This window comes from Ahaetulla prasina, chromosome 2, assembly GCF_028640845.1.
Source record: "Ahaetulla prasina isolate Xishuangbanna chromosome 2, ASM2864084v1, whole genome shotgun sequence".
In the NCBI taxonomy this organism is placed as follows: domain Eukaryota; kingdom Metazoa; phylum Chordata; class Lepidosauria; order Squamata; family Colubridae; genus Ahaetulla; species Ahaetulla prasina.
This window is the reverse complement of record NC_080540.1, coordinates 188,893,427-188,906,725: the sequence shown is the minus strand read 5'-3', so window position 1 is coordinate 188,906,725 and position 13,299 is coordinate 188,893,427. Positions and strand designations below refer to the sequence as shown.

At 38.7% G+C, this 13,299-nt stretch overlaps 1 protein-coding gene across 3 annotated transcripts in view; it reads left to right on the top strand.

Moving 5' to 3' along the window:
- LOC131190259 (calsequestrin-2) overlaps window positions 1-13,299 on the top strand; it is an 88,887-nt gene that overhangs the window by 54,440 nt on the left and 21,148 nt on the right. For all 3 annotated transcript variants that reach the window (XM_058167450.1, XM_058167451.1, XM_058167452.1), the window contains exons 4-8: window positions 883-983; window positions 2,044-2,155; window positions 5,497-5,570; window positions 8,546-8,676; window positions 12,805-12,850. In XM_058167450.1, coding sequence (XP_058023433.1) covers window positions 883-983; window positions 2,044-2,155; window positions 5,497-5,570; window positions 8,546-8,676; window positions 12,805-12,850 — 464 coding nt within the window. The remainder of the gene's footprint in view (window positions 1-882; window positions 984-2,043; window positions 2,156-5,496; window positions 5,571-8,545; window positions 8,677-12,804; window positions 12,851-13,299) is intronic.

Genomic DNA, 13,299 nt, shown 5'->3' with positions numbered 1-13,299 from the left:
ATGTTGACTGTCTTGAATTATTTGTAAGAATAATAAAGCAGGATTAAGAAATTGAAAAGAGAACGAATGCATAACATAAACAGAATTCTGTTTTCTCTACTGACTCTGCATGTAGATGCAGGACTATTTGCAAATTAAGTGGAAATGAGTGCATGTTAATTTTATAGTCTGTCAGAAACTAAAGCCAGCAGTTATACAGAACTGCCTGCAATGTATAGTCTTTATTTGTAAAGCTTAAACAACTTTCAGATTACACCTTAATTTCCCCTCCACATTACTAGCCCAACTTTAACAAAAAATTAGCATAAGGGAGTTCACAAAAAGCTTGTAAATATTTGCTAAACTCCTTCGTCCTTGATGAGCACTCTCAGAGTTCCTATCTTCCATTGAATTGCATTCAATTCCCTTCCCTCACAAACTTAATGCCGTTTTAGGTAAAAGATTCTAAATTATTCTTATATTGCTTCTGTTTAGTTTTGCCTGGATTAAAATACAGATTTATCATTGCGGCAGGTACTAGCTTTGACTTCAAGAAGCCTAAGAGTAAGTATCTGGCAAGCGAGTTAAGAAGTGGCTTGCAGGGGCAGGGCAAGGAAAGGCCAGGCAAGGAGAGGCACTCCTCGACGTGAGTGATGTTGAGTTGGCCACGCCCATCCAGTCACATGGACACCCAGCCACGCCTACCCAGCCAGTCATTAGAGCAGAGAACCGGTTGTTAAATTATTTGAATTCCACCACTGTTTAGAACCCATAGTGAGCTAAAATAATAAATAAATAAATAAACATTTTAAAAAATTATGTAGGAAACGTGAGTTGTCTTATCCTTCACTCACACTGCAGCACTGATCCATGTGTTTATTTGCATTTTTGTCTTTTTTCTAGGTTTGGATGAAGAAGGAAGCCTATATATCTTTAAGGAGGATCATGTAATAGAGTTTGATGGACAAATATCAGCAGATGTCTTGGTTGAATTCCTATTGGATGTAGGTTCATCCTGTTTTCCAATGGAAATAATGCTAGTTACAGGGATGTTCTTTTGCCAAGGAAAACAAATAATATAGTGGAATGCAAATCATCTATTTTAAGTTAAGGAAACAAACATTATTTCCATTCAAAACTAATGGTATCTATTATAAAGAATAATTCTCAAAAGACGACTTTTAGATGGGCCCAAACTAATAGTAATAAATAAATTATTCTCAATAAATTCATGAGGAAGATCAAACTCGGCCACTTGATTTCACATGTTTAAAACAAGTTCTAGTATTTCAGTTTGTCAGGAATTCAGTATTTCAAGGGTTTTCCATTCCAGTACAGTCTATTTTTATAGATCCCCAAATTGATAGTCAAGCCCACTTTTTAAATGGCAAAACTACCTTCTGGCATAAATTGCCTCCTCTTTAAAGCATACAAAAATGTTGAGGGGCAACTTAGTCACAGGTGGATTTATTTGTGAATATTTAAGGTAAAAGTGATGCGGTGGCTCAGTGGCTAAGACACTGAGCTTGTCGATTGAAAGGTCGGCAGTTCAGCGGTTCAAATTCCTAGTGCTGCATAATGGGGTGAGCTCCCATTACTTGTCCCAGCTTCTGCCAACCTAGCAGTTCGAAAACACATTAAAAATGCAAGTAGAAAAATAGGGACCACCTTTGGTGGGAAGGTAACAGCTTTCTGTGTGCCTTTGGCATTTAGTCATGCCGGCCACATGACCACAGAGACATCTTCAGACAGCGCTGGCTCTTCGGCTTTGAAACGGAGATGAGCACCGCCCCCTAGAGTCAGGAACGACTAGCACATATGTGCGAGGGGAATCTTTACCTTTATATAAGGTAAATGTACAAGCTATCTGAGCCACTGACCCTCAAAAAACTGTGATAGTCACTTTTTTAAAGTTTCTGTTCATGTTCTCTGTGGTGACAAACAGTAATGTGACATAGACACCGAGACTACAACTTTCCATGATTATTTTTGGATTCAGCATGAAGTTTTCCATCACTGCCTTTGTGTTAAGTTATTCCTGTCGAAATGCTTTCTTCCTAACAGCTGATGGAAGATCCTGTAGAAATCATTAACAACAAACTGGAACTTCAAGCCTTTGACCACATGGAGGAGGAGATCAAACTTATTGGCTACTTCAAAGGAGAAGATTCAGAACGTGCGTTCTAAGTCATGATGAAGGGGAGCTGGAAAGCAGTATTTTTTTTTCTTTGGTTGAAATGAATTGATATGTTTCTTAAAACATTTGTACATTCTTTACAACATGCACTGTGTGTATCCCTGCGTAGAATAGTATAGATGTTCAAAGTAGGTATATATTTTCTGTCCTTGCCCAATCCTCAACACACTCATCCAAGGTTTGAACAGCTCCTTGCATCACAAGGTAATGTGCTCTGTTACATCTACAGGTAGTCCTTGACTTCCAACTGTTCGTTTAGTGACTGTTCAAAGTTACAATGGCACTGAAAAATGTGACTTATGCGTGTTTTTCACAGTTATGACCTTTGCAGCATCCCCATGATCATGTGATCAAAGTTCAGATACTTGGCATCTAGTTCATATTTATGACGGTTGCACAATTTTTGGCTCAATTGTGGTAATAAGTCGAGGACTACCTGTACTCCAATCTTATTTAGGTCTCTGAGACTATGATTCTGTATACACTGAATTAGAAATGAGGTACTTTCTGTGTGGCGATATTAAAACAAACAAACTGAAGTGTGATTCTCTCCACTAGATTGGAAATGCAGTACAGATAAATACAGATAAAATACAGATACAGATATAAATACAGATAAATAAAAATTGGAACCCAAAGTAGAATGACTTAGGGGTCAGAGCAAAGTGGGCATGCACCCACTAGATTTATTTATTTATTTATTATTTTGATTTATATACCACCCTTCTCCCGATAAGATAAAAGATACTGACTGATCAGGAGCTTTTTTTTGGTTGTTGTTTACATTTATACCCCGCCTTTCTCCGAAGACTCAGGGCGGCTTACAATGTATAAGGCAATAGTCTCATTCTATTTGTATATTTTTACAAAGTCAACTTATTGCCCCCCCCCAACAATCTGGGTCCTCATTTTACCTACCTTATAAAGGATGGAAGGCTGAGTCAACCTTGGGCCGGGCTTGAACCTGCAGTAATTGCAGGCTTTGTGTTCTTAATAACAGGCTTTACCAGCCTGCGCTATTCACCGGCCCTTTGGAGAATAAGTCAACCCCCCACTTCTCAGTGGCAGCCTCCTATGTATCGGAAGACAACTATCATGTCACCCCTAAATCTTCTCTTCATTAGGCTAGAGTCGTGATGGCGAACCTATGGCACACATGCCAGAGGTGGCACACAGAGTCCTCTCTGTGGGCACGCATGCTGTTGCCAGCTGCTCTTCTGGTTTCTGGCATGCACATGTGCACTGACCAGCTGGTCTTTGCGGATGCTGGAGTGCCAGAAAATGGCCTGAAAACAACCTGAAAAACGGCCCAAAATGCCCCAAAAACGCCATTTTTTCGGGCTGTTTTGAGGCAGTTTTCAGGCAGTTTTTGGGCAGTTTTAGCTCCAAAAAAACAGCCCCAAAAATGCCCCGAAAGCGGCCAAAAAAAATGGCCAAAAAACAGGCATGTGTGCGCCAGCCAGTTGATCTTTAGGTTTCCAGCGCTCCGGCTCGTGCACATGCACACACATTCAGGTTTGGTCACTCGGTGCTGAAAAGCTTCACCATCACTGGGCTAGAGTGACATATCTAGTTCCCTTAGCTGTTCCTAGAGGAATTTATCCTGCAATCCCTTATCATCTTAGTTGCTCTTCCCTGCACTTTCCCCCTGGTCTCAGCATCTTTCTTGTATCATGGTAACCAGAATTAGATGCAGTATTCCAAGTGTGGCCTCACTAGTGCAGTATAACTTCATTCAATAAAATCCTTGAACTAAGAGATTAGTCATAGAAATTTATAGCAGAGAACCTATAATGATATTACTGTAATTTATTTTTCCTACCTTTTATTTAAATTTAGAATGCTTTTTCACAACATAAAGTATGTTTATGAGATTGTTTGGTCTAGTGCAGGGGTCTGCAACCTTAACACTCAAAGAGCCATTTGGACCCGTTTTCCCACAGAAAAAAAACACAACAGGAGCCACAAAACCTGGGTGGGCATGGTCAACAATGTCACTCACTCCCACCCAGTCACATGACCCCCCTAGCCACGCCTACCCAGCCACAAAACCATTCTCTCTCCCCCTCTATCTCTCTCCCCCTCCCCTTCTGTATCACTCTGTATCTCTCTGTCCCTCTCCTTATCTTCCCATCTATCCTCCCTCTATCTCCCCCCCTTTCCTCTCTCCCCATGTTTCTCTCTCTCACTCTGTATCTCTCTCTCCCCCTCTCCCTATCTTCCCTCCTCTCCCCATCTCTGTGTATCACTCTCTCTTCTCTGTGTATCACTCTCCCCTCTCTGTGTATCACTCTGTATCGGGGGTGAAATTCTCCCAGTTCGGACCGGATCACCTGATCCGGTAGCGATGGTGGCAGGTGGTTCAGAGAACCAGTATGGCGTGAAGGCAGGCACAGGGCAGCTTCACTCCTGCAGTCTCCGGCGAACCTCCTCCCCCTCCTCCTCTTGTGACCCCCCCTGGTGGGCTGTAGCTGAGCCACGAGCATGGGCATGTGTGGGGAGACCCTTCTTAAGTGAGCAGCTGCCTGCCCCATCTATGCCTTTCCTGCACTTTGGTGCTTGCTTGAGGAGGGTCTCCCCACATGTGCACATGCTCCTGGCTAAAGTCACAGCCCACTAGGGGGGTCACAAGAGGAGGAGGGGGAGTAGGGTTGCCCGAAGGGAAGCCTCCACCATGGCTGGCGATCATTCCTCAGCCAGCCCGGATTTCCAAAAATATCTAAAAAAAAATAAAACGGGTGAGGGGCGGGGTCCACCAGTGATGGGACAGGGAGCCACAGCAGAGGGTCCAAAGAGCTGCATGTGGCTCCGGAGCCGCAGGTTGCCGACACTTGATCTAGTGGTTAAGGCACCAAGCTTGAAACCAGGAGACCATGAGTTCTAGTCCCATCTTAGCCATGAAAGCCAGCTGTGTGACTTGGGCCAGTCTCTCTCTTTCAACCGAACTCATCTCATAGGGCTATTGCAGAGAAAATAGGAGATGGAAGATGTGTTGGATATGTTTGCTGCCTTGGGTTAGTTGTAAAAAATAGTAAAATCAAGATGCAAATAAATAAATAAATTTAGTATCCTAACTTGAGCCACTATAGTCCTGATGTATGAAAAATTTTCCCAAAGTTCCATTAATTATTCACCCAAATATTTTTCTGAGGTCTGTATTGCTTATAATAAGCCATATTTATATAATTTATCTGTACATAATATTTTTGACAATATTTCACAGTGAGTGATGGCTAGTATATGGGCTACAGTGATACCAAATATTGTATTGATCTTCATTTAAACAAATGTGATTCTTTTTCCATTTTCCTCCTTCTCAGATTACAAAGCATTTGAAGAGGCAGCTGAACACTTCCAGCCTTATGTCAGGTTCTTTGCCACATTTGACAAAGGGGTAAGGACACATGCTGATCTGGTGATTGAGAAAGTGGTAATCTTGAAGCTCTAGGTGCATTTTATGATTCTGATTATCTGGATTTATTATAGCTAGAATAAGGTACTGTTTGGGTTGTTTTGATAGATGGGCTATGTCAGAAATTGAATTATGGTGAGGAGAAAGAACATGACCATTCTGGTCCTATTGGACCCCTTGGCATGTTTTGTATGTGTCCTTTTCTGTTCTCAGATTTTTATTAAGGTTTTTGTGCAGTCATACCGACTTTGTCTGCTATCTTCTTCTTTCCCTCATTGGAATTATTTACAGCTGTTTTTAGTATTTCTTTCTCTAGGAAGTCTTACCCATTTCTTTTTTCCTCTGAAACTCTCTTTCATGAAATACTTCTTATTGTTGAGTTCATTAAAACTAAGGGGAGGGGAGCTTAACTCCAAGGGTTGTGTTTGACTATAAATTCAGCTATACATGATTACTTCCCCAAATCTGCTTCCTACTGACTAAATCAAGACTAGCTGGTTCTCTTGTGCAATCCCTCCATTGTCTACAGGAGAAAATTGTCAGCATGACAGGTCAGAAAAATCATGCTTGCAAGAGTTTGTATTTGAATCAATGTTAAGCCAATTAATGTCCCCCATAAGTATGACTTTATTTTTATCCCACCTTTATTTTTGTATGAATAATTCAAAGCAGCAAACATACCCAATGCACTTTCTTCCTGCTATTTTCTCTAGTACAACTTTGTCTGGTGGGCTGAGCTGAGAGTGACTGGGCCAAAGTCACTTGCTGGCTTTCATGCCTTAAGATCAGACTAGAATTCACAGTCTACTGGCTTCTTTTGTGCCTTAACCACAAAACAAAACTGGATCGCCTTTTTTTTAAAATTTGCATTTATATCCCGCCCTTCTCCGAAGACTCAGGGCGGCTTACACTATGTTATCAATAGTCTTCATCCTATTTGTATATTTATATACAAAGTCAACTTATTGCCCCCAACAATCTGGGTCCTCATTTTACCTACCTTATAAAGGATGGAAGGCTGAGTCAACCTTGGGCCTGGTGGGACTCAAGCCTGCAGTAATTGCAAGCAGCTGTGTTAATAACAGACTGTCTTACCAGTCTGAGCCACAGAGGCCCTTGTTTTGGAAGATATAGTGCATGCCTTATGTTTGGTTCAGCAGCAGTAGTAGATATCAACAATGATACTCTTTTCATTTATTTCTTTATTTTGTGCAGCATTGTTAAGTTAATTTGTTTGGATTTTTGAGCAAGAAAAGGTATTTTTAACATATAATGCAATCCTTCATTTTCTGTGTCTTCTGTTCTTTTTACTCAGTTAGTATATTTCAACTACTATAATCTTGCTGTCAGATCACCTTCCCAGGTCTCTATTAGACCTATTTATAATATTTGCTTTCTGTCCTAAAAGCATAAATTCATAACATTTATGCACAATATTCTGAATGTATAGACAATGAAGGCTATTAAATTATGAGCCAATATTTTAACTTTTTTTATTTAAGAGAGCCTATTTCAACAATATTTTCATTTTCTACAACACGTACGTTCTTGATTCATGATTCTCATTTTAGTGAAGGAAAATTCCAAAATGTCCTTTATAACGACACCTGCAAGTCAAATACAGAAGAATTCTTAAGTCCTCTGTATATAGGCAGAGGTAGAAATATGGTAGAAATATTGCACCTGTTTTAGTGGACTCCTCAGGATGTAGAGATTATTTTTACAAACACATTACTATTGTTGGCTGATCAATATGACTGTACATTGGTGCTGGTCTAAAAACCAAGAGACTGTGAGTTCTAGCTCCACCTTAGGCATGAAAGCTACTCTAGCTGGGTGACCATTTTCTTTCAGCCCAACCTACCTCATAAGTATTATGTGTTTTTGTTGTGGAGAAAACTGAAGAAAAGTATATTATGTATGTTCACCACTGAGTTTATTTCATGCATTTAAGCTGCTATTGTAGCATCATGCCTTTAGAAATACTATTTCTAGTGTCATAACATATGAAGTTTCATAACAAAAAATATAAAAAATCTTGTGCTTTTTTTATTTATAAAATAAAATTATATGCTGAGCATTAATATGCTAGTGCAACTATACTTTTGCTTTCTAACTTTCAAAACATGCTGATGACATGGAGTTTAAACTGAAAAATCAGATGGAATAGAATAGAATAGAATTTTTTATTGGCCAATTGTGATTGGACACACAAGGAATTTGTCTTGGTGCATATGCTCTCAGTGTACATAAAAGAAAAGATACGTTCATCAAGGTACAACATTTACAACACAATTGATGGTCAATATATCAATATAAATCATAAGGATTGCCAGCAACAAAGTTACAGTCATACAGTCATATGTGGAAAGAGATTGGTGATGGGAACTATGAGAAGATTAATAGTAGTGCAGATTTAGTAAATAGTTTGACAGTGTTGAGGGAATTATTTGTTTAGCAGAGGGATGGCCTTCAGGGAAAAACTGTTCTTGTGTCTTTTAACTTTTAACTTTTACTTTTAACATTTGAAAAATATTCATATAATATTGATCAATAATATCAATAATCAATATTGTCAAGACAAGAAACAATGGATGGAAACTAAGCAAGGAGAGAATCAATCTAGAAATAAGGAGAAATTTCCTGACAGTGACAACAATTATTCAGTGGAAACCTTCAAAACTTATGGGTGCTCCATCATTGGAGGTTTTTTAATAAGAGACTGGACAGCCCTTTGTCTGAAGTGATATAGGGTCTCCTGTTTGAGTAGGGGGTTGGACTAGAAGACCTCCACGGTCCCTTCTAACACTATTATTCTATGTTTTATGATATATCCTAAACATTTAAACTGTATTTTTCAGAAATAGAAATTACTATTGTACGTCTACAATATACCATACTTTTCAGCAAAATTAATTACAATAATTTATCAATGTAACATTTCCCATTTTTTATAGGTGGCCAAGAAATTGGGCCTAAAGCTAAATGAGGTGGATTTTTATGAACCATTTATGGATGATCCCATTCGTGTTCCTGACAAGCCATATACTGAAGAAGAATTGGTTGAGTTTGTGAATGAGCACAAAAGGTACAGAGAATGGCATAAGGATCATTTCACCTACATTTCTATCTATCTATCTAATTTATATACAATAGCTGCCTATTTACTGACAGCGACTCTAGGTGGCTTACAAGCAATAAAACACAAAATAGAAAAAAACAAACAAACAAAAAACAATAACCTCCTGCCTGATGACAACACACAGTCAAATAAGTCATTTGATGGGCTCCATCCCACTCTGGTTCCCCAGGTCCACTGGCAAAACCAAATCTTCAGGGCCTTACAAAAGAGTGTCAAAGTGGATGCCAGTCTAATTTCTGAAGGGACAGTGGAGCCATCTTTGTGAAGGTACTTTTTCTGGATTTCACCAGATGTACCTCTTTAAAAGATGGGATCCGCAACAGTCTTTGGCTGCCTACTCTAGTGGGTTGGGTAGATATGACTGGCAAGAGTTAGTCCCTGAGATAACCTGGACTCAAGCTGGTTGGGCTTTAAAGGTGATAACCAGCACCTGGAAGCAAATCGGCACTCGGAAGCAAATCGGCAACCAATGCAGCTCCTGCAGGAGAGGCGACACATGTGCACACCAAAGTCTGCACAAAACCATGCATGTTGAATTCAAATGTCAATCACTGAAAAATAATGAATTTATATTTTTTCTGTCCTGAGTGTGATAGAGTTATTGTATCTAGAGTTGATTAATGGCTAGTGTTTTGTTGTCATGTTCTTCCTAAAACCTGGAGAAAGTTAGCATACATTTTGGTAACAGGTGAAATTTAAAAATTTCCCCTACCATTTCTGTGGCTTGTTTGGGGGGGAGGTTATGTGACTGGGTTGGCGTGGACAACCTGACATCACTCACATAAAGGGGCTCCTCACCGGCCCCTCCCCTCCCAGCCACTCCTTCTCACGAATGGCAGGAAAATGGGTAGGGGAATATTCCTGCCTACCATCCTTCCCTCAGTCTGTGTGATGAGATTGAGGAATGGATGACAGGCAGGAAAATCTCCTTCCCCATTTTCCTGCCTTTCACAAAAACGGTTCCATTCCAGCTGCTTCCCACCCCCCGTACCCCTCCCTCCTAGGGACTACCTTACATGGGACATGCTGCAGCAGCTCCATTGTGAATGGTGGGAGACAAGTTAGCATTCTCTCTGCTGCATTTAACATTGAATTCTGTGGCAGAAAGAATGCTAACTTTTTTCCCTCCATTCAGAATGGAGCTGCTGCTCCCTTTATGGTTCCCTCCTGGCCCTCTCCCTCCTGGGGACTACCTTAAAGGAACAGGCTACAGCAGCTCCGTTCTGAATGGAGAGAGAAAAGTTAGCATTCTCTCTGCTGCATTTAACTTTGAATTCTGCGGAATATCAAGCGGCCGGAAGAGGTGAGTGGCGACCTGCCGGGTGTGGGTGGGGCCAAGGAGGGGTAATTACTACCGTTCGGCGAACTGATGCCCATAATCCCTAGTGGTTCGCCCGAATCTGGTCCAAACCAGTAGGATTTCACCTCTGATTTGGTAACTGAAAAGGAGGATCTAATGGCTGGATGCTTTCAAGGTTTCTATTGTGAAAAGTACTCTATCTGTATTCTATCTGTGAAAAGTACAAAGGTCTATTAAGCCTTCCCCTCACAATCCTGTAATCCATAGGGCTTTGTCTACATTTGCTACCCTATTCATTTCAATGCTTACAGTATTTGAATATCCAATTCCAAGATTTTGCTCTTCAACTTTCTTTTCAGGAAAAGAATCTGTTCTACCTACATGGGTAGCAGAGGAAACAAGGAGAGAAAATATAATACCTTGAGCCTGATAGAATCAGTCCTGCACACTGCTGTTGTTCACGTTAATACCATCTGCTGATGCTTTTCTCTGAACATCCTCCAGTCCAGGGGTGAAATGCTATCAGTTTGGACCAGTTCGCCCAAACCGGTAGTAACAAATGCTACTGGTTCACCCAAACCGGTAGTAAAAAAATGCCAAAAAAAGTTTTTAAAAAAGTTCCAACGATCACGCGGCACAGCTGATTGTTGCACAGCTGATTGTCGGAACTTTTTTTTTTACTTTTTTTGGGATTTTTTTTTTAATTTTTTTGAAACAAAACACATACAGTATACTTTTTGAACAAAAATATCAGCCAAGTACATAGTCAAACCCAATTCAATTTTCCAACACCCTCTTGTATACTTTTTAAAATGTATTTCTCTTGCTCCCTTTTTAATTTCATTATTTGCATATCTCTAATACAAAGTTCAATCTAACCCTCTGTCCTGAATTTAACTCTTTAATCAAATCTAGCCCCCACTTTTTTTGCCCCTCTTCTTGCTTCTCCCATCTAAATTAAAATCCTATATTCCCAATTACAAGTTTCTTTCTTTTCAATCTTTATATCATCTATAATTCCATTACGTTTCCATAAACACATTTTTTTAAAAAAACCATTAATCTTGATTTTATCAGAAGAAAAAGAAAAAACAAAAAAACAAAATAATACTAGCTAACATTCATTGTTTCAAAAGATATCTTGTTTATTTAATTCTCATCCCTTTAATATTTCCAAAAAATCTCTTATACATTTAATTCTCATCTCTTTAGTATTTCAATCTTAACCTATATTAGTTCCCTTCTTGTTTTTCTTTAAAGTTCCTTGCTTTAACAGAATATATCTTATATTTCAGTAAATTCTGCCTATTTCCATAGCTTCAATATCAGTCATTTCTTTATCAATGAAGATTTTAAAGTTTATCATTCTCAAGCTTGTATATAAAAAAGCAAAAGTAAAAAGGAGCAAACATTTCTCTTATTTCAAAAAGTTTCATGCTTATACTTGTATATTCTCATCTCTTAGAAGTTTTAATCTTAAACTATTTCAATTCAACTTTTATTCGCTTAAAATTCCATATTTTCTTAGCTCATTCTATATTCCTATTAAATCTCCTTTTTTTCCTCTTCCCCCCTTCTTTATATCTCTCTAACAACCTCTGTATAGTCATTTAAATTTAGATTTTAACATCATAAATTCTTTATTCACTGTCACTGCTAAAAATAGCTCTAGTTTATTCTAAATCATTATTTTCCATCCAGTCTTATTGTTATTTCTTATATTCCTTGCTTGAAGATCACTTGTGTGTTTCTCTTGTTTTCAGTTGTTCTCTGCTTCATTCTTTGAAGTTGTAGCTCTTATTCTTGTGAAGGTCAGAAAAGCTTGTTGATAGAAAGTTCCTTTGAAATTCTCACCATTCTTATCTCAGTCATAAAAGGTTTTCAACAATGACCAAGTGCTTATAATTCCTCTTCCACCTTTAGATGTCGCTTTGTAGTCCACAAATCCAATCCACAATTAGCAAAAGTATCGATTTTGTTTCCTTTAGTTAGAGCCGCACCTTGTTTTCTTTTAGCTTATTTTTCCCTTTTTCCAATTTATTCCGTTTAAAATCCATGATTTCAATTTAATAATTTGCTTAGTTCAAATCCATAAAGGGTAGAGGAAATCGGAGATGTTCCATCCAAGTCCAATTTTAAATCCTCAATTTCCCCCCCTTTTTTTCGTTTATATTCATTAGTCAATTATTAAATTTATTTTAATTTAATTTTTTTTTTTACTTTTTAAGCATTTTTTAATGCTAAAGTAAAAAAAATGCTTTAAAAGTTTTTTAAAAGTTCCGACGACCAGCTGTGCAACAATCAGCTGTGCTGTGCAGTTGTCGGAACTTTTTTTTTCTTTTTAAGCATTTTTTTACTACTAGTTCACTGGAACTGGTAGTAAAAAATGCTAAAATAAGTTTTTAAAAAGTTCCGACGATCAGCTGTGCGACAATCAGCTGTGCTGTGCGATTTATATTCGCTAGAAAGCAGGAAATCCTGCTTTCTAGCAAATCTAAATCATGAGGCACAGCTGTTTCCCCCCTCACTGTTCTACTTACTTTTGCAGATTCAGAAAAGGCTTCTTAGCACCTGTGGTGCACAAGCAAACTTCAGAGCATTTCACCCCTGGTCCAGTCCTTCTGTGTTTGTGTTTATTGAAGAGTGACTATAATGTTTTAGGGAACTGGTTTCTGATCTGCCAGTCATGCTTTCTGAATCTACCTTCCCTACACATATTCCTATGAATTGAAATAGATTTGAATGGAACTGAAAATCATTTATTTCCCTTTCAGAGCCACACTGCGCAAGTTGCAGCCTGAAGACATGTTTGAGATCTGGGTAAGGGATGGAAGTTGTAAACCTAATGGAATATTCATATGAAAAAGGCCCCGGATTGGTTAGAAAAGTTAAAATAGGGTCCTGCAGGCCTTTGTAGGTTGGATGTATTATTCATGCAATAACCATTCATGCTTATCCAAACTGATGTTTCAACTGTTACAATGTCTTTATAGATGAGTAGTCTCAAAAATGATCGAGAAATTTCATTTGGTTCAAATAATGCCAGCAGTTAATGAGATCATATTATGCTAGTGTTTTGCCATTTCAAGGCAAAATTCAAAGCAATAGTCCAAGTCTATGAAGCCATAGGGAACCAGGTGCAGGATATCAAAAAGGTATCTGCTCCTGCCTATCTTATCCTTGGTTTGCTGAAATGGGGCATGAGAATAACCTTGAAGAATGGGAATAAAGAGCTATAGCTAAAGCAAGGGTCAGATAGAAAAATCTAA